The 18,146-nt window shown below is 37.7% G+C and overlaps 3 protein-coding genes across 3 annotated transcripts; 1 reads left to right on the forward strand and 2 right to left on the reverse strand.

The window, feature by feature from the left end:
• Positions 1 to 2,433: 2,433 nt before the first annotated feature.
• LOC113541997 (uncharacterized) lies at positions 2,434 to 6,879 on the forward strand. Its single transcript, XM_026939261.3, has 6 exons — positions 2,434 to 3,211; positions 3,691 to 4,825; positions 5,311 to 5,460; positions 5,620 to 5,690; positions 5,833 to 6,164; positions 6,370 to 6,879. The coding sequence occupies exons 2-6, from the start codon at positions 3,703 to 3,705 to the stop codon at positions 6,401 to 6,403; spliced, it is 1,710 nt and encodes a 569-aa protein (XP_026795062.2). The 5' UTR covers positions 2,434 to 3,211; positions 3,691 to 3,702; the 3' UTR covers positions 6,404 to 6,879.
• Positions 6,880 to 9,930: 3,051 nt separating this feature from the next.
• On the reverse strand, positions 9,931 to 12,194 carry rplp2 (ribosomal protein, large P2). Its single transcript, XM_026922234.3, has 5 exons — positions 12,055 to 12,194; positions 10,554 to 10,677; positions 10,357 to 10,405; positions 10,161 to 10,259; positions 9,931 to 10,059 (listed from the first exon to the last, which is right to left on the reverse strand). The coding sequence occupies exons 2-5, from the start codon at positions 10,674 to 10,676 to the stop codon at positions 9,983 to 9,985; spliced, it is 348 nt and encodes a 115-aa protein (XP_026778035.1). The 5' UTR covers position 10,677; positions 12,055 to 12,194; the 3' UTR covers positions 9,931 to 9,982.
• Positions 12,195 to 14,942: 2,748 nt separating this feature from the next.
• Positions 14,943 to 17,433, reverse strand: rps26l (ribosomal protein S26, like). Its single transcript, XM_026922243.3, has 4 exons — positions 17,281 to 17,433; positions 15,542 to 15,719; positions 15,229 to 15,359; positions 14,943 to 15,037 (listed from the first exon to the last, which is right to left on the reverse strand). Exons 1-4 carry the CDS (start codon positions 17,281 to 17,283, stop codon positions 15,002 to 15,004), a joined length of 348 nt encoding a protein of 115 aa, XP_026778044.1. The 5' UTR covers positions 17,284 to 17,433; the 3' UTR covers positions 14,943 to 15,001.
• Between the last annotated feature and the right edge of the window lie 713 nt (positions 17,434 to 18,146).

An 18,146-nucleotide genomic window follows, 5' to 3' on the forward strand; every position in this document is an offset into this window, starting at 1 on the left:
CTGTGCTAGACTTTTTCTGAAATTAATAATAAAAACAAGCCTCCTTTTCTTATCAAATCCCGACCTGCATATTACTAGATCGACACGTTATCAATGCACCAACTTCATATGCCTTTTTTGAACTCTTCACACACCTCAGCAAGTTTTATATAAGATACAACCATTACAATATAGTAAGTGATATTCTATCAGGCATTTACTTGACTTGCAGTAGATTCTTGTAAGTACACCTAGTTTGCAGAAATGAGAAACAGGAAGAAAAGAAAAAGATTATTGTATTGCTTCATGAATGTTGCTTCACTTAGTAGTTTCCCCTTTCTCCCTCGTCTCTCTGTCACACCTAGCTTTGTTACACCCAGTTTGTTAATTATTTATCTGACGTTTTGGTCTTGCTCAATAATTCAAAATGGTCCCAGACTGATCTGATGACTTAGTTTCTCTTACTAGTCATTATACCTTAGAGAGAAACATTTGTGATATATCCAGTCACGTCTTGAATCTGTTGTCATTTTGGGAAGATATACTAAAACGCATTGATTAAACACTTGGTTTATAAACACTTGGAACACAAGTGAAACAGCAGCCCTGGTGATAACAGGTATGAGTCACATTGTACAGTTTGTGTAATCAGTGGACTGTCTGCGAAAACCCATATATATTGCATCCAAGAAGAAAAGGGCAATTCCATGACTCACTAAACTACTGCTACCAGTTAACATGAGATACCAGCTGTGCTGTGGCCGTTCCCTGCCAGGTTATATCACTCATTCACAATTCTGGGAACTCTGGGTGTGAATACGGGAGTACACCCTTGACGAGATGCTACTCCATCACAGAGCTTCTTTCACACGCAGTCACACACTCATTCACACACAGGAGCAATTTAGTGTAGCCAGTCCACCTACAGGCTTGTTTTTGGGGAGGAGGGAGGAAACCAGAGAACTCAGAAGAAACCCATGCGGACATAGTGAAACCCCACACAGATAGTAACTTGAGCTCAGGATCGACCCTGGAGCTGTGAAGGGGCACCACTGTGCTGCCCAAGGGGTGTATGTGTATTCAGAATCTGGGATCTTTCAATTAGGACATTTTACTAGTTTAACATTATTAGTACACCTGCGTACAGCAGTGGTCAGTCAACCAGACAGGGAGTTTTAAGCAGCACCATTTACATAATGGATCTTTGATGTTTACATTAATTTATCTACAATTATATTCAATATGAATCAAAAATAGTGCTTCATTGCTTAGAGCACTTTGGACCCCAGCTGACCTAGTGATATTGAAGACAGCTGACATTCTGGTCTTTCCCTGCAATATGTAATTCCTAAACTCAGAAGTCAAGTGGGTTTCAGTCATCAATCTCCTGTACACGTGTGCTTAACAGGATAACAGTGAAATGGTGTCACAGGGACACTACTTCTGTTGGAAATGTTGAGTAAACGCAATGACTCAGGCGTCTGTCAATGACTTTAGATGTCCTTTGAGTGACCCCTAGTGGCCAAGCTAGAGCACTGTTCACTGAAGGTTTGGTTTCAGTTAGTCAAGTGTAGGATCTAGTGTATATACAGTATATGCACACTGTGTGCATCTATAGCAGATGAATAATGCTTTATACTTATCTTGTTATAAATCATGACTCTATTTATAATTAAAAAAAAAAAAAATTTTAAAGTTGCAAGTAAAATTGTGATGACTTTTGAAAATGACATTTTGACAATATAGAGCAGCAGAACCATAATTAAGAGAGATAGATGGCAGTTAAAATAACACAGGCCAATCAAGAGAAAGTTGCAAAAAAAAAAAAAAAAAAAAAAAAAAAAACTAACTCCCATAGGTCTATAATAGTGCTTAAAAGTAAAACATCTATTTGGGAATACAAACACAATAGACCTGATTGTACTGTTTTGGAATGAATTTCAAATAATATCCTTTTAAGTAACGTTTGAATTAAACATAAATATGTCTGTTTCTCAAAGAATAAATTATTTTATGTGTGATTCATCACATGCTGGGGTTACAGATTGCTCAGTCTGCATTTAAGTCAGTGATTTAAAGATGATTAAAAAAAAAACTACAGACACAGAGGCTGAAGCTGTGTTATTTCTATCTATTGTGTTAAGTGCCTTACCATGTACAGCATGGCTGATAAGTGGAAACCTAAGAAGTTCATCAAGATCCTATGGAGGAGGCATGTAATCTAACCCAGTAGGCCTGCATTTGGCCTACACTCCTGTTCCAACAAGGATCAAGTGCACAAACTTATTAATTTATTATTTCCATCAGAAATACACTCTTGTTAATAAATAGATCGATAAAAGAACCAGCTGAGCTTTCTTTAAAGGTCCTTAGCTAAAAGGCTTGTTTCTGGTAGTGTGGAGGATGATCAGCACAACAGCAGTGTATACAACCTATTACTGTTACTCATTAAATAAATGACCTCATGGATTCCAGATGTTTTGAATGTATATACACTGTTTTGATTTATTAATTCTCCTGACTTGTGCAGTTTCAGGGCTTGGAGAGAAGAACCAAATGGAGCCAAAAAGACAATTATACACACCTAAGTTTATGGCTCTTTGCCAGTATTAAAACTTGGTGTCCAAGAATATTAAATCATTAAATAATATAATGTCAGAAAGAAAACTGAGGTTAAGTTTCAGTTATGATCTCATCCATATCTAACACACTTAGTCCAGAGGACAAGTGAGCCAGTGTGGTGAGGCTAGCAGACAGCACTGATCATAAAGGAGACAAATAGTTTCATGACTACTTTTATTGCAATGCTACGTGCCTAATAAATCAACTGCCCAAATGTGTTAGTCAGAAACAGTGAAAGACGCGTAAAAAAGACGAGAGTTGTAAACATGGCCATAAATACGCAAACTATTTACTAGTTTATTGAACCTCCCTCAACCAAGAAACAACTTCCTCTAAAATGCGCTCCTACTTCCTCATACGTTTGCAACAACAGCAGTGAAAAAGTCCCTTGTATCACCTGACTTACTTTGTGTTTACAGGTTTCTGCCTACCTGAGCGCATCTGTATATCGCCATGGGATTGGCTGCTTAGCACCAAGAGGCTGGAATAACCGGAGATATGTCCTTACTTGGCGCGGGAGTCGTCACTACAACAGTCTTTCCATCGCTGACATAATATTATAAACATTGTTGTTTGAACTGCTAGTGAAGACAGAGACATTCGTGAAAAGGTAAGGACAACATCGACGTCGAGTCTTTCTGTAATTAAATTATTCGCCTATACGGAACTTGCAAAATCGCATGCAAACGACTCGTGAACTTTCATTTACGGCGTTTAGCAGACGCCCTTATTCATTTACCGCATATATACAGCTGTACAGTTGAGGGTCGATGGCCCTGTGGTAGCGGTGGGATTTGAACTCACGACCTTCCGCGTAGTGGTCCAACGTCTTAACCACTGAGCTACCGTTACCGCCGGGCCACCGTTAGTGAAGTCAGTGTATACAAGAGAGACGGGTGGACCTTGACGGTGTAGGTGACCTAAAAATAAGACCGAATCTGTGGAAAGTGAGAATGAGAAAAGGTTTACTGAAATGTTGAAAACTGTCCAGCAACTGTATTCAGATCTTTTCTAAATTCTAATGAAATATGATCAAAATGATTACACTTCCAAAAGTAATATATGCCCATTACTCTTTTTTCTTTCTAGCTAAGATCACATATGGTATCCATGGTATCTCAAGTGGAGCAGGATGCACAGCCCAGGCCACAGATGCTGTTTGTGGGAGCCAAGGACAGCAAACGGCTCCTGGAAGTTTATGTAAAGAGAAGCCTGAGCCTTAATGATGGGTCACACTGTCCACCTCGAAGAGAACGGAGACCAGATAAATGGGTCACTGTTGCGGAGCAAGATAAGAGAGAGCGTAAACATTCCAGCGATATCTCGCTTCATTTTAAACCCTTAGGCTCAGAGGAGGACCTTGATGAAGATAAGGCATTCTCAGAACCAGAAACAGACAAAAACTCTCAGGTAGAAACTGAAACCACAGACAACAGGTCAAAACGATGGAAAAAGAAAAGCACTCTTAACAGAAATAATGGATCCTCTGCATCTTGTACTTCTGATGGGAAGCCCCAGAAATGGTTTGCACATTTTGATAAAGATAAGCATGATGATAGACAACCAAATATACCCTTACCTCAACCTAAACCTTCAGCCTCAGAGGAGGATCTTAGTAACAATAAAGTAATTTCAGAACCAGTAAAAGAAAGTGAAACCTCTGATAAACGTAAACGATGGAAGAAAAGCTCTCTTACCAGAAAGGATGGCTCCTCTGCATCTCAGAGTTCTGATGGAAAACCCCGGAAATGGTTTTCTCCTTTTGATAAAGACAAGCGGGATAGTAGACCATCTCGTGAAGCCTGTAAACTGGAGTTAGAAGACCTCAAGATTGAAGACTCTCCACTGCCTGCTCAACCTAAGCTAGAGAGTTTAACAGAGGTAAAGAAGATCAAAGAGGGTAAGAAGAATAAGAAGTCTTCAATATGGAAGAGTGTTCTGGGATGGTTCTCCAGAGGGAACAAACAGGATGAACAAGATGATGATGAGAGAACTGAAGAAGCACTTCCTAATCCAGAACCTGCAACACCTCCACTCTCCTGCCTGCCCATCTCTGCTGGTGATGGCATCATCCTGCGCCACACTAGAACCTCTAGGAGAAGGCGATCTCAGAGGAGGGTCTCATTAAAGAGACGCAGCGGGGACATGGGCCTAGATAAGACAACAAAAGTGCAGCCCCTTACTTTAGACCTATCTACAGAAGCCCACAATTCCCAGGTCCAATGTACGTATATTACATACATTTCAGGTTATACAATTAGGCAAATTCAAAGCTTATTTCAGAATAGCCTTACAGGGAAGACTTTTGTGTTGAAAATATCGATAGCAGTTGTAACAATTACATCAGTTATATCAAAATAAAGTTTAAGTTTAGATACTTGCATAATTTTCGCCACATTTCCAACTTAACCTAAATCCTCACCAGTTCAAACATTTACATACATACTTGCATTACAAACAACAATGGCGGACACAGGCAAACATACAATTAATATTACATATCAAAGTTTTAAAAATATCTCTACAAATATGCATAAGAGTAGTCTCTCCATCACTAACACCAAATATTATCAACCTGTAGTTTTTTTTTAAAAGAAGTGCTTCATAATAGATGTTGTCCATCATAATAGTATTTACCTATTGTGCAAATTTCCTGTTTCAAATGCCCAATGACATATTTGGAAATTTCCCTTTTATTCATTTTTGCAGCAATTGAGGAGGTAGAGGCCACTAGTTCTTATTATGAAAAAATGTCAGAAGAGCTGGAGAAGATTGTGAATGAGGTGAAAAACAGTCCCACAGAAGAAAACAAAACTTTCGCTGATTCACTTCAGCCTACAGACACAGATGCCTTATACAGTGAGTACTGCATAGTTCACAGTTATGCTGTGTATAAAATAAATATTTTAGAACAATAAGGAGTATTATTGCCTGAGTAAGCTCTTAATGTGAAATATTAGAGAACATATTAAATGATCTGACCTGTAAATCTTATTATTTCTGCCATTATCCATGCAGTGTCTCAAGAGGAAATTATTAAAAGGATCATTGAATTGATAAAACAGGAAGGTGATGTTATAAATGATAAGGTAAGGGTTCTCCAGTGAACTTTTAATAGTCTTATGCAGAGAATTAAACAATTACATAAGTGAAAATTTAAAAAAAAAAAAAAAAAAAAAAAAAAGCAAAGCATGGAAGCAACTTGTAACGTCTTCACTCTCTTCCCTACAGCTAAAGGAAAATACTACTATTAGCTCCTACTTCAACACTATCACCTATGGCTCCTTCCAGCAATTAGCAGACCAGTATGTAAATTCTGAAGTCCCACTACAGAAAACACAGCCATCCGTGGTAGCTCCAGAGCTGGTGAAGTTTGCCTTCACACTTGACTTCACAGCAAGAGTGGCTTCTCTCTCTCGCCATGCTCCTGGACATATCCTCGGCTTTGGGAACCAGTACCTCAAGGATCGTTTTACTTACATGTATGAGAGTAACCCTCACATCAGGGATATGACCACAGAGAAACAGATGACATTAAAGGAGAGTTCAGACAGGGATGAGTGGTGAGTCAAACATTTTCTAAAGTTTATCTTCAAATCAGTTGAGCTCAATTTCCATCAAATATATTCCGCTAGTTCTATATATGCAGTTAATGTAATATATACATTTATCATTGATTAGTAGTTAGATTAGTAACTATTAGTAACCTGATTAATGAGTTAAAGTGTCAATAGAAAATTAAAGAGTTTTTTTTTCTTTCATCTTCAGGTGTGGAGACCATGCAGAAGGCAAAATATCATAACCCAGCTTCTGAACCTGGCAGACCATAACATTAAGGGAAACCTGTACAGCCTACAACAAGCCTATATGACTACATATTATTAGATGATTTTTTTTTTTAGAGTCAGTGGATCATCACACTGCACAGAAATTGTCTATTTGTGATTCAACATATGTAAGAGACCTTTAACACAAGGTTCTGATCAAGCTAATAAGGCAAGAAGATGCACTGAATAGCATACAGAAAAAGCTCTCTACTGTAGACAAGGAAAGTCACCTTTAATACTGTGACATATATCAACCTTTTGAAATGTTTGAAATGAATGTGATTTGTTTTATTTCTATTAGTAGAAACAAAATCTACAATTTATAATCCATGTTTAATAGCACTTAAGCTCATTAAGCTGCTTTCCAATATGCTGTAAATGTGTATGCAGGCATACACAATGTAATTTAAATGACTCTAAATATAAATAAAATATATGTATATTTTTGCAACTTTCTTCTATAAATGTGATCATTTCCTAGAGATGAATTCTCTGAATTTGGTTCTTGATATAGAAGCAATTATCTGCAGAAGATGTTATGCAGCTAAATGAAAAATAGTTGGAAGCTGCAAAGCTGCCAAAGCCAAAAAAGTGGGGAAACACCCATGTGTGGGCCTTCTACATGATGCTGAAAGCACACTACTCTCCTGAATATCTTTGTATGCTGTAGCATCAAGATTTTGTGTTAGTGGATCTAAGGGGCCTAGTCCAAACCTGTTCCAGCATGACAATGCCCCATGCACAATGCAAGCGCTATAAAGACATGGTTTGCTGGGGTGGTGCGGAAGAAACTCAATTGTCCTGAACAGAGCCATGACCTCAACCCTACTGAAACTTCTGGGATGAATTTGAATGCAGAATGCACACTAGGCCTTCTCGTTTAACATCAGCATCTGATCTCAGTAATGCTCTTGTGGCTAAATGGACAAATCCCCACACCCACACTCCAAAATCTACTGGAAGAGTTCCCAGAAGAGTGGGGTCATAACAGCAAAAAGGCGATCGACTGCATATTAATGCCCGTTACTGGAATGTGATGTTCAGTAAGCACATATGCGTGTGATCCACAGGTGTCCACATACATTTGGCCATATAGTGTACATTCCCTATGGCTTACCTATATTCACAGCCGTGCTGATGTTCAGTACAACAGCCATCTTGCTCATATGATATTGCTTGTGTTAGGAGACTCTAGATGAGTGCTTAGTAATGATCTAGGGTAAAGCTGGTTATTTTAGGTTTTTCAGGACACGGAAATCTTCAGGACACAAAATATTGTGCTCCGCAATTTCTCAGTAACATGACTTGTTTTTTTTTTTTTTTTGTGAGTCATCACATCACTCTATCATTGATAATTTCCCCTATTACAGCACAGCTTGTTATGCCTGTTCTAGGTTATGATGTCGTGCACAGACGCTCGCACAGGGTGAAGTTTTCATACATAGCGTGAGGGGGAAGTGTGCATGAGCCACACCACACTTCACCGAGTTACTTACTGAAAGCATGGCCGAGTTCTGTGTTTCACTGTAGGAAAAACAAATAGAGGGCAATACGGGCAGAACTTTGCTGTGAAGAGTGCTGGGGGTAAATAAACCATGCGTGATCAATATAACCAAAGTCTATTATCAACAAAAACATGTCATAACTCGTCTGTATTCAGCAGTTTGAGCGACTGAAGCATTTTCATTCAAGTAGTGTTTAATTACACCAATCACAGAGTGACAGATGCTTTAGTATTGCATTGCTGTGGTTTACGTGGTTTACATCATCTTCACTGTGTCTTCAGGAGTTTGTTAGGAGGAAGAAAAAGTAAAGTGGCCTGTAATGAACTACAGGCCTACATATATATATATATATATATATATATATATATGTGTGTGTGTGTGTGTCCTGAAGAGATATATATATATATACATACATGCACACATATATATCGCATATAACACAATATCATGATTGTAGTTTTCTGTAAATAAATCCATTATATATTATGTACACCACACACTCCATCCGTAAACCCACCTGTATTGTGGATGACCCCACACACCCCTCACACAAACTCTTCACCCTCCTGCCAGTACTGAAGCATTCAGGCCCTCAGGACCAGACTGTGTGATAGTTTCTTCTCTCAAGCCATCAGACTTCTCAATACTCAGAGACTGGACTGACCACACACACACACACACAACTGAACACCATCCCACTCTCTTTGCAATTTTTGCACATCTCTGTATTTACTACCTGCATTTTTGCTGCTACAATATTTATAATATACTGTATATAATATAATATAATATATACTGTATTTTATACACTCTACCTGGCTGCTACCCCTTATGTTTACATTTACAGTAACTTGTATTGTTACTCTTTCGCACTACTGTTATATCTGATTCTTACTAGAACTGTGTACTAGTCAGTGATGCACTGTCTCTTACTGTGCCTATTGTCCTGTTTTGGTAGTTACTGTACTGTCTTGTGCTGTTTACACATATTACACATGCACATTATGTAAAACGATATGTAGTCTCTTGTAGTTCCGTGCTGTTTTATGCGGCATCATGGTCCTGGAGGAACGTTGTTTCGTTTCAGTGTACTGTACCAGCTGTATATGGTTGAAATGACAATAAAGCCACTTGACTTGACTATACAGTAATGTGATCATATTGCATGAAACATGAGGAAAAAGTCACTCGTGTTATTTATTTATACTCACTGTTCAGTACAAGAGTTTTAACAAAGAGGAGAATTTTTTTTATTAAAGACACTGGTCTGAGAAACTAACAGTAAATATGTTTAACTGAAAGTTAACACAACACAGCTATACTTTCGGGGCACGAGCTCGTCTGTATAATACACAAAGTCCTGGATGCAATGAGAAAATTTTGTTTACATTTTAGTTATATTTTTAACAGCAATAGTCTAAATTAAGCAATATTAATCCGACTATGATTAAACCTGCGGAAGAAACGTCACGTCTCATCAATATTTCAGGACACACAACCCCGGCACACTTCTCCTCCAACCAATCACGGGTTTGCATGTCATCCTTCGCAAGGGTCATGCTCATCTCCCTTCAATCCATCCAATTTTAGTGCACGTGCTGCTGCCAGCCAATCAGCGCTCCCCCGACACACAGAACCACACACATACACACACACAACGCGCAAAAGTACAGTATACACCAGGCTTTATCCCATACCCAATAAAAATGATCAAGTTCATATTTTAATTATGTAAACAATTCAAGTGAATGAGTTAAAAATGTTTTTTTTTTTTAGGTGTAAGATGAATTGTTCATTTCGACAAATAAGGTCTTATAGAAGCAGACACCATATTATACAGGCAGTTTGAGGCAAATATAATCCTCAGTACTTCTATGCTTAAAAACAGCAGGTAGTAAGAACCTCTTGGGTATAAAACATACGTAAATCTATAAAATGTATGGAATAAGTGGACTTAATATTTGAATAGAAATGTAATACACTCATTCAAGTTCAAATGTTTTGGCCAATTTTTCAATTTTTATTGTTTTTAAAGGAAAACAAGAAAGATTAATCAAAGAGACCAAAGCCCATGTCTTCATCAGACTCTTCAGATTCTTCTTTCTTCTCCTCCTTTTTCTCTTCCGCTAGAAGAAAAATAAAAGGTTTCATTTAATGTAACAAGACTGCACTGGGGAAAAAACAGGCAAGTTTGTAGATTATAGAAGTAGGAAGATTAGTGGCTTACCTGCAGGTGCTGCTCCAGCTGCAGGAGCCCCACCACCAGGAGCAGCAGCAGAGACCGCCACAGCACCACCCGCTGGCACGGAGGCTAACTTGGAGAGGCCTACAGAAATGTGTGCTAGTAACTATTTTGGCTCAGGGATATTCACTTCACACTCATAAGAAGCCAGACTGCTTAAGAAAAGCAAAAGGCAACATACCTGCATTCATGACTTCATTGATGTCCTTGCCATTTAATTCACTGATGACCTGTTCAGTTAAACAAAGATCAGTACAGTCTACAACACAATGCAATTCCAGCATTATTCCTCATAACCACATGACTTCAACAATAGGCAAAAATACTTGTTATAAAGGTCTTGAAGGTATAGATTTTGAAAGAAGACAGTGGGGATACCTTATTGAGACGTTCATCCTCGGCCTCAATTCCTACACTCCCCAGGATGTTCTTGATATCCTTGGAGGAGGGGTTGGTGTTGCCACCCAGCACAGCCAAAAGGTAAGCGGCCACGTAACGCATTCTGGAAAAAATAAGCAGAATTTTTATTACAAAATTGAACAAAAATGCAGTTGGTTTAAAGGACGTCTGTTTTAACTCAAAACTAAATCATGACAGCCTCCGAACAAACCTTACTTATACAACATAAGTAGCTTTTCTGTTCGGTGCTTCTGCTCAGTGGGCACAATTACACTCATTTAAACACAAATATAGACAAATCTGAAATATGGACAAAGTTGCTGAGCACTCTTTATATTTATTTAAAAAATGTTATTTACTGCATGTTTATTAAAATATTTACCATATTAAATCAGTCCTCAGAACCTGACGCTGAGACTTTTTAAACATTGTTCTGAATTTTTATATTGATTTATCTTATATTACATCAATTTCCCAATGATTACAATACTTTTAATGAGTGACTTGTCATGCTTTTTAACCATTTATACTTATACCCCTGAAACTAGTTACTGTTATCACTTGCATTATAACCGCTATAAACAATCCCTTACCTGCCTTTACTTTTATTTCTATTTTTTAATTATACAAAAATTGCAGTTTGTCATGTAACAGAGAACCCACAAAGACAGCAGAGTTTGTGGAAACCTTGCTGACACTGGAGACTCCTTCATTAAAATGTTTAAAGCTTCACCAAGTTATACATTTTTCTTTGTTAAATGAGTTTTTAATCTGTTTATTAAACCTGAAATATAGCTGTTACTGCTGTCAGAGCTGCTGTTACAACTTCTGACCAATCAGAATCGAGAGTTTTCTGGAGACGCGCTCTGGTATAAAACAACAGCAACAATGTTCAGTCCACACAATGTTGCGCTCCACGAGGCCGGTGCTTACCCTCTAACTGCTTGCTAAAATATTTTCAAATATATATATATACATATATATTTTTTTTACTTTTTAAAAAAGTAATAACGGCGCCATTTTGGAAGCGTGCTAGTCCTAGCGGTTGAGCTAACCTACTTAGCTCGCTGGCTAGCCCGGGCCTGTCTTTATTTAGCCAAGCCCTTGTATGGAGGCAACGCGGATTACTCCTTCTAAACTAACTTTAAACACTTCACACTAATGATACATATTTACACTGACAGTTGTGAATACTAGGTATTTCATTATAATGATCGTAGGGTTTTGCTTCCGAACCGATGAACTGTAATGCTCTGTAAGACTTGGCAACAAAATGGAGAGGAGCGCGGCATGGCCACCAGGCTAGCTGTCAACAAGCTGACTAGCAATGGCGAGCTGAAGAGGGAGGACATCTAGTGTTTACCACGTTTCCTGAAATTAAAGGCAAAACTACGCTGCTTTAATTGTAATGTGTTAATCTATTTACTGTTAGTGATCGTATTTAAATAAAAACGAGAGTTGTAGACTGAAAATAACTTACTTTAAGTCTGTGAAAGACCCGAAACGTTGGACACGCTGCAGTTTCCAGATAGAGAAGAAGGAAAGCTGGGAAGTGTTGTCGCTATGAAGTAGCTTTCAGCAAGCTGATTGGTTCGACCAAGTGTCGCGTCAAAATCTCAGATGGTGATTGGTCATAAAATTATTTGACAAATTTCACCAAATCCCTGTAGGTGGCAGCAATTAGCTACCAAACTAAATAAATACTTAACGCGCGCATTACAATAAAGCAACTAATGCAAGAGAAAGAAAGAAAATATAGGGAAAAACAACCACGTAATTATATCACAAATAAATGAAGAGAGTAGAAGAGGGATTAAGATAATTCAATGCATTATACTATTTAAGACAATCTACATTTTTCTTGGCTTCATTTCTATCAATTCATGCAGTCCTATAAAATGATCAATTTCTGAATAATGATCAAGTTTTTATAAAGTACAAAATTAGGTTTAAATTTCAACAATTTCTGAACAGTACACTTTCCATAGATAATAAAGTAAGTTTAATATCTTTATTTCCATCAAAAACCAACATAAGGAAACAGGGACAGGATTTATTTTCTGGTCTGATCAGTGAGTAAAACTCTTACAGTTGAAGTGCCTGATAACAACATGATTAATTCATGTGATATTATATATGGTGGTTTGGTCACCATCAAACTTAGTGTAGGAAGAAAGACATATGCTTTGTCTATATGACATATGCTATTTTTCATAAGGTTATAATATTGTCATGACTAATTTATTCCTTGTATTTAGAATGTATATATGTATAATATGTATAACATCTAATATAACAGAAAAAGCACAAATGTACATATGTTTATGGTTTAATAATTGTCAAGACACCCAAAATTTCCAAACATGGATTGGTGATTTGGGACAGCATGGTTCAGGTACACTGGGAGTCAATGTCTTGACCATTTCAGAAATGTCTTATGTGTTGGGGATTTTGTTTTATTAATAACATGAAAGCTTAGACATGTTGGAAGTTCCAAAACTATATATCCAATATATCTGAATTCACCCTATATACAGAAATAAATGAATTATATTTTTCATTTAATGTTATAAACAAAATTTTAAGTCTAGTTTGTATAGTACCATGTATATAATTTCATATTATTTAATGGGAATTTTTTAATTTATTATAAAAATTCTAAGTAAGTCAGCAGAGCTATTGCAGTGAAACACCTGAGCTATCAGCTGTTCCTTTTATTTCTGTCATTTGGTTACATATATGCAATATTGGACCTAAAAATGTGTTACTTGGTCCTGTTTAAAATGGAGCAATTCCATTGTAAACAGTGATGATAAAACACACTGCACATGCTTGATAATGATTTATTCATTTATGGCAGTTACAGCTCACATTTTCAAGTACAACTGACTTAAGTTATGTGGTCTACTAAAAGGAACAAACATATGAAAAATTATTTTCCCATTTTTACATGTTCGTCTACAATACTGGTGAAAGACTGAAGCCGAATAATAAACTATTCACAGATCAAGCAGTTCCTCGTCATCCTCTTGCATGAAGAGGTAGGATACAGAGTCAAGTATAAGCTCCCAAATCTTCCTCCAGTTGGTAACATACCAAATTTTATAGGCTGCTACTGAGAGAACAAACAGGAAGAAAATTGCAAGGAAAGCCAGAAATATCCGATCCAGGTGATGCATCAACTTCTCCTTGAATGTGCGTTGTTCCCAGGGTAGGCCAGCTCGGGCCTCGGTGTAGCGGCCAAAGTGCAGCAGAGCCTCCTCTTCACTGATCTCTTCCTGTGCTTCCATCTCCCTCTCCTCCCCAGCTTCATGACGATCAGCCATTTTAATTACTCCTCCAGAATGTCTAGGAGAAATGGAAAGATTAGCCACAGGAACGAAATCTTTTCTTCAGACCCCAATCTTCTGTTGTTACGTCCTTCTTCGGCCGCCTCAAGACACCACAGGTACATTAAGACAACCAGATCTTTTTTTGCGCTGTTCTTCTTACAATTCCATGACTGCAAATCTTCGATGAAAGATTATGTTCAATTGAACATACAGTGGGTGATCAGCTAGACAGTGCAGTCTAGTCAGAATGCGCATCTGTCCGGGAAAGAAAAGGCTGGTGCTTAAGACACCTCACAAAGAGGATCAGAGAGACTTATTGGCTCTCTCAAATCCAACATGTAGGTTAGGCAGATGGCAGAACGATAATCTGACAACAATGGCTTGTGGATCTGAGAGTTAGCAACTAAGGTTGCCTATAAATGCACAAGATGTCTGCTCTATACAATTCACACTGGCATTCAGCAAGGTATCGAGCTGTACCAGCGCTAACTATGCTTTGATATTTCCACAGAAAATGTTTTCCATGTTGGGTTTATGTCATTGCTCTAGCAAGACATTAGTTTTCGCACTTAAAATTTGAGTTGGGTTTTTGATGAGGCTTTTGACAAACCAGAAATCATTCAATCTTTGACTCATTTTAATTAATAACAATAAAATATATTAAGCTTCTTTCTGCAACTGTTAAACAAAATGACCACCAACAGGGAAGGTAAGTGATCTGAGATCAGCCCTTACTCGTGTAAACCACCTCTGAACACTGCAAAGCAGATTATCCCTACAGAATAGCACAGTAAACCAAAAGGGAATGGCTCAAATATTAGGATTATTGTGCTGTCAAACAGACATTGAGCCAAAATTTAACTTTTACAAACCAAAGCAAACACAAGCTTATGTGCCATTTCAAAAAGCTTATATAGCTTTCCAGTCAAAGTCTATTTTAAACTGATTCTGAAATGCCAGAGTTTATTTTAATACTAAAAGCATATTTAACATACCCAACCCAATCCATTAAAAGTACTACTCATACAAGACAATATTTTCTCATCAAATCATTTTATTTCTTTGCACATAAATGTACAGTTTTTGACTCATTCTTCACATAGGCTTAGGAGGAGCTCTGGGGGCAGCACCCTGCAGAAAAGCAAAAAATAAAATTAGTGCAGAAAAGTTTGGGGGGTGTTTTTATTCCCTTCACAAAGAAATACTTCACTTAACAATCAAACTTTGCAGTTTTATAATTTCGCACTTTTATAATTTTACTCGTGTGTGCACAGATTGTGTTTACAAATCTTTAGGTATTATTGAGCTTATCAGATGCTTACACTAGGCCTAAAGCGTGGAGGTGGTGTCCGGTCTTTACGGGCCTCCCGAGAACGGTTCCTCACCACCTTACTGTGGATGGCACAGCTCACGCAATAATGCAGTTTCACATAGAGCTTGGGCAGCACATAGGCTACATAAGGGAAAGAACAGAACATTTCAGTTTCACATCAATTACTAACATACAAACCAAGAAGCACCTACAATCACATTGCTGTAAAATTTCAACCTTCATATATTTTACACAATTTTGGTTACCATTAAGAATAAATACATATCTTATGGGTTTTGGGGGAAAAAAGACTTTAAACCTACAGTCAAATACACTAGCCTCCGAGATGTCCCTGACGGCTGCAGCCTCAACGATGTTCCTTATCACAAACTTCTTGATGGCCTTGTCTTTGGGTACACACCGAGCACAGTTAGTGCAGCGGATAGGCTGAACGTGCCCACGGCCCTTCTTGGCGCGTCCGTTATTCCTTCTCTTCTTAGTCTGTATTTAAAAAAAAAAAAAAAAGAGGCGCAGATGCAAAACAGATCAGTAGTGAAAATGAAAAAAGTGATTGTCTTCAGGTCTCAAAACTAGTGTTTACATGACATTTTAATGTTCTTGAAATTTTGCATGCTGGGTAAGTTGGTGAATGTTAAGATGACCAATTGTACTACTACTAAATTAGTGCTAAATATTCAATCTCGCCAATGGTCTAAGTCAAAATCATGTGCAGGGCTCTACCATCAACACCAGTGTTTGGGAGTAGCAAAAAGCACCGTCACTACTAACCTAACTACATTTTAGTAGCATAACAGTAGCTGAGCTATTTTCAAAGTAGCATAGCTTTTCCAGTCTTTTCAAACACCCTTGGTCATATTTATCAGTGTTTGTGAAAGACTCACAGCATCGAATACAAGTTTGCCTATAACCTCTGCAAAGAGAAAATGAAAATATTGCCGACATCCAAAACATTATGCAGCAAATTAAAGGTTCATACTTTTACAAATTAATTTAAAGATGAAGGTGGGCAGCCCGTTATGGTTTTTTTTTGTTGTTAATTATCTAGCTGGTTAAGAGGGTGATCAGGAGTGATAGCACTGTGTTCAGTATTTTATGATGAATTAACACAGTGATGCAGTGAATTATCAATAGTAACTGTTTCAATGGAGCTTGACAGCTAACCTCAGTTATGATTTAACTCCTAGACGATCTGAAATAAGCAATGACGACTAGCATTATCAAAAAATGTTTTTAATACAGTATTACACAGATTGTCATACCGTCCATTAACAAGCGACTTTTCCAGAAACGAGAGTAGTGGAGTAAGAATTGTTTGTATCTGTTGCTTTTTTGTGTTACAGTTAACTGCTTCTAACTAACATAAAAGCAAAAGATATGGCATAACCTGTTCAAAGCATGTACATTTGATTTTTTTTTCAGCAAAATTAGTTGATTTCTCTCAGTTTGACAAAGTAGCTTTAGTGTTGTTACTTTTTCTTAGAAGCTTGTGTTGTAGGTAACTACTTTATTAAAATGGTAGTCTGGCTGTAGTTTAATTATTTGAAACCATTAGCAGCTTACACTTGCAAATTAGCTTACCCAATACAAGTTACTAAAATCCTAACCTGCTATCTATCTAACGTGTTACATGGCCTCTCTATCTCACATTAACCAGTAACTGCACTTCCAATTCATGCTAGTCTTATTCTAATAAAAGTGTGCCCACGTGACATCCAAAAGGACTCGTTATTAATAGTTTATTTAAAATCATAGCAGTTTGATATTGTGTTTAAACACAGCGCCGACTGGCTCGCGCCCACAGCACTAAGCTCGTGCGGTGTAACACACTGAGGCCTGCTGTTAGCGTGAGGAGCGGCGCGTGGTGTTAGCCATTTCTCCACTCAATATACACCGCGTACAGCAGTTTTTAATCATATCAGGTTTATCCAAAACATTAGCACAACAACAACGTTTCATTGCCGCACACTTTCTCTGCCACAGCACCGAGATATGTAACGTTTCTCTACATTCGCAGACATGGTCAACACGTTTCAGTACTCACCATCTTGGAAAGGAGGCAGGAAAGAGGACCGGAAGAGGCGGACCGGAACTGTAATAACGTACTTCCTCCGCTCAAAGAAAAAAGATTCTGGGTATTTTATAATCAGAAATGTAACAATGATAAAAACCAACTTATGTTAAGTGACATGAATTTGTGTTTGAAAGTAGTATTTTTTGTCAGTTCGAGCCAATAGTGCTTTATCCTCCTTTGTGAGCTAGAACTAATTCATGGCGGAAGGATATCGCGCTGTTGTTATGATGTGATGAGTCCAGACTGCTTTGCGAATGAAGCATCATTAGAGGCGTAAGATCTGCAGTCCTAGAAACAAAAAACAAAACATTAACTGGCATATATGCTTTAAGGAGTTGTTTTAAGTTCATGGTTTTATGAACCCTAATTTATTAAATCAAAAATTTTGTAACTAATTTATAATAGAAATGTTGTTCACTGAATGATTTCCATCACTTCTCCATTCTTCCCCAAAACCTTTCTGTTCTTTTTTGTACAACCAGTGCATCTTCCCTAAGCTTGCCCAAGCATTTTCACATTAGGCTTATACTTTACGATTTTTCATAATCTTGTATGTGCTTATTTCTTTTAAAAAAATCACTACCCTGGTTTAATATTATAGTTAGGTTATTATTATAGATGGGTGGCACAGTGACACAGTAAGTAGTACTGCCACCTCTCAGGTCTAGGGTCCCCAGGTCAGTCCTCGTGTTTCTGTGGATTTGAATGGGTTTCTTCCAGGTTCTCAGTTTTCCTCCCACTGTTCAAAAAGCATGCAGGTAGGTGGATTGGCTACACTAAATTGCCCATAGGTGTGAATATGTGTGGGTGTGCATGGTACTCTGCGATGGACTGGT

Source organism: Pangasianodon hypophthalmus, chromosome 2 (assembly GCF_027358585.1).
Source record: "Pangasianodon hypophthalmus isolate fPanHyp1 chromosome 2, fPanHyp1.pri, whole genome shotgun sequence".
Lineage (NCBI taxonomy): Eukaryota > Metazoa > Chordata > Actinopteri > Siluriformes > Pangasiidae > Pangasianodon > Pangasianodon hypophthalmus.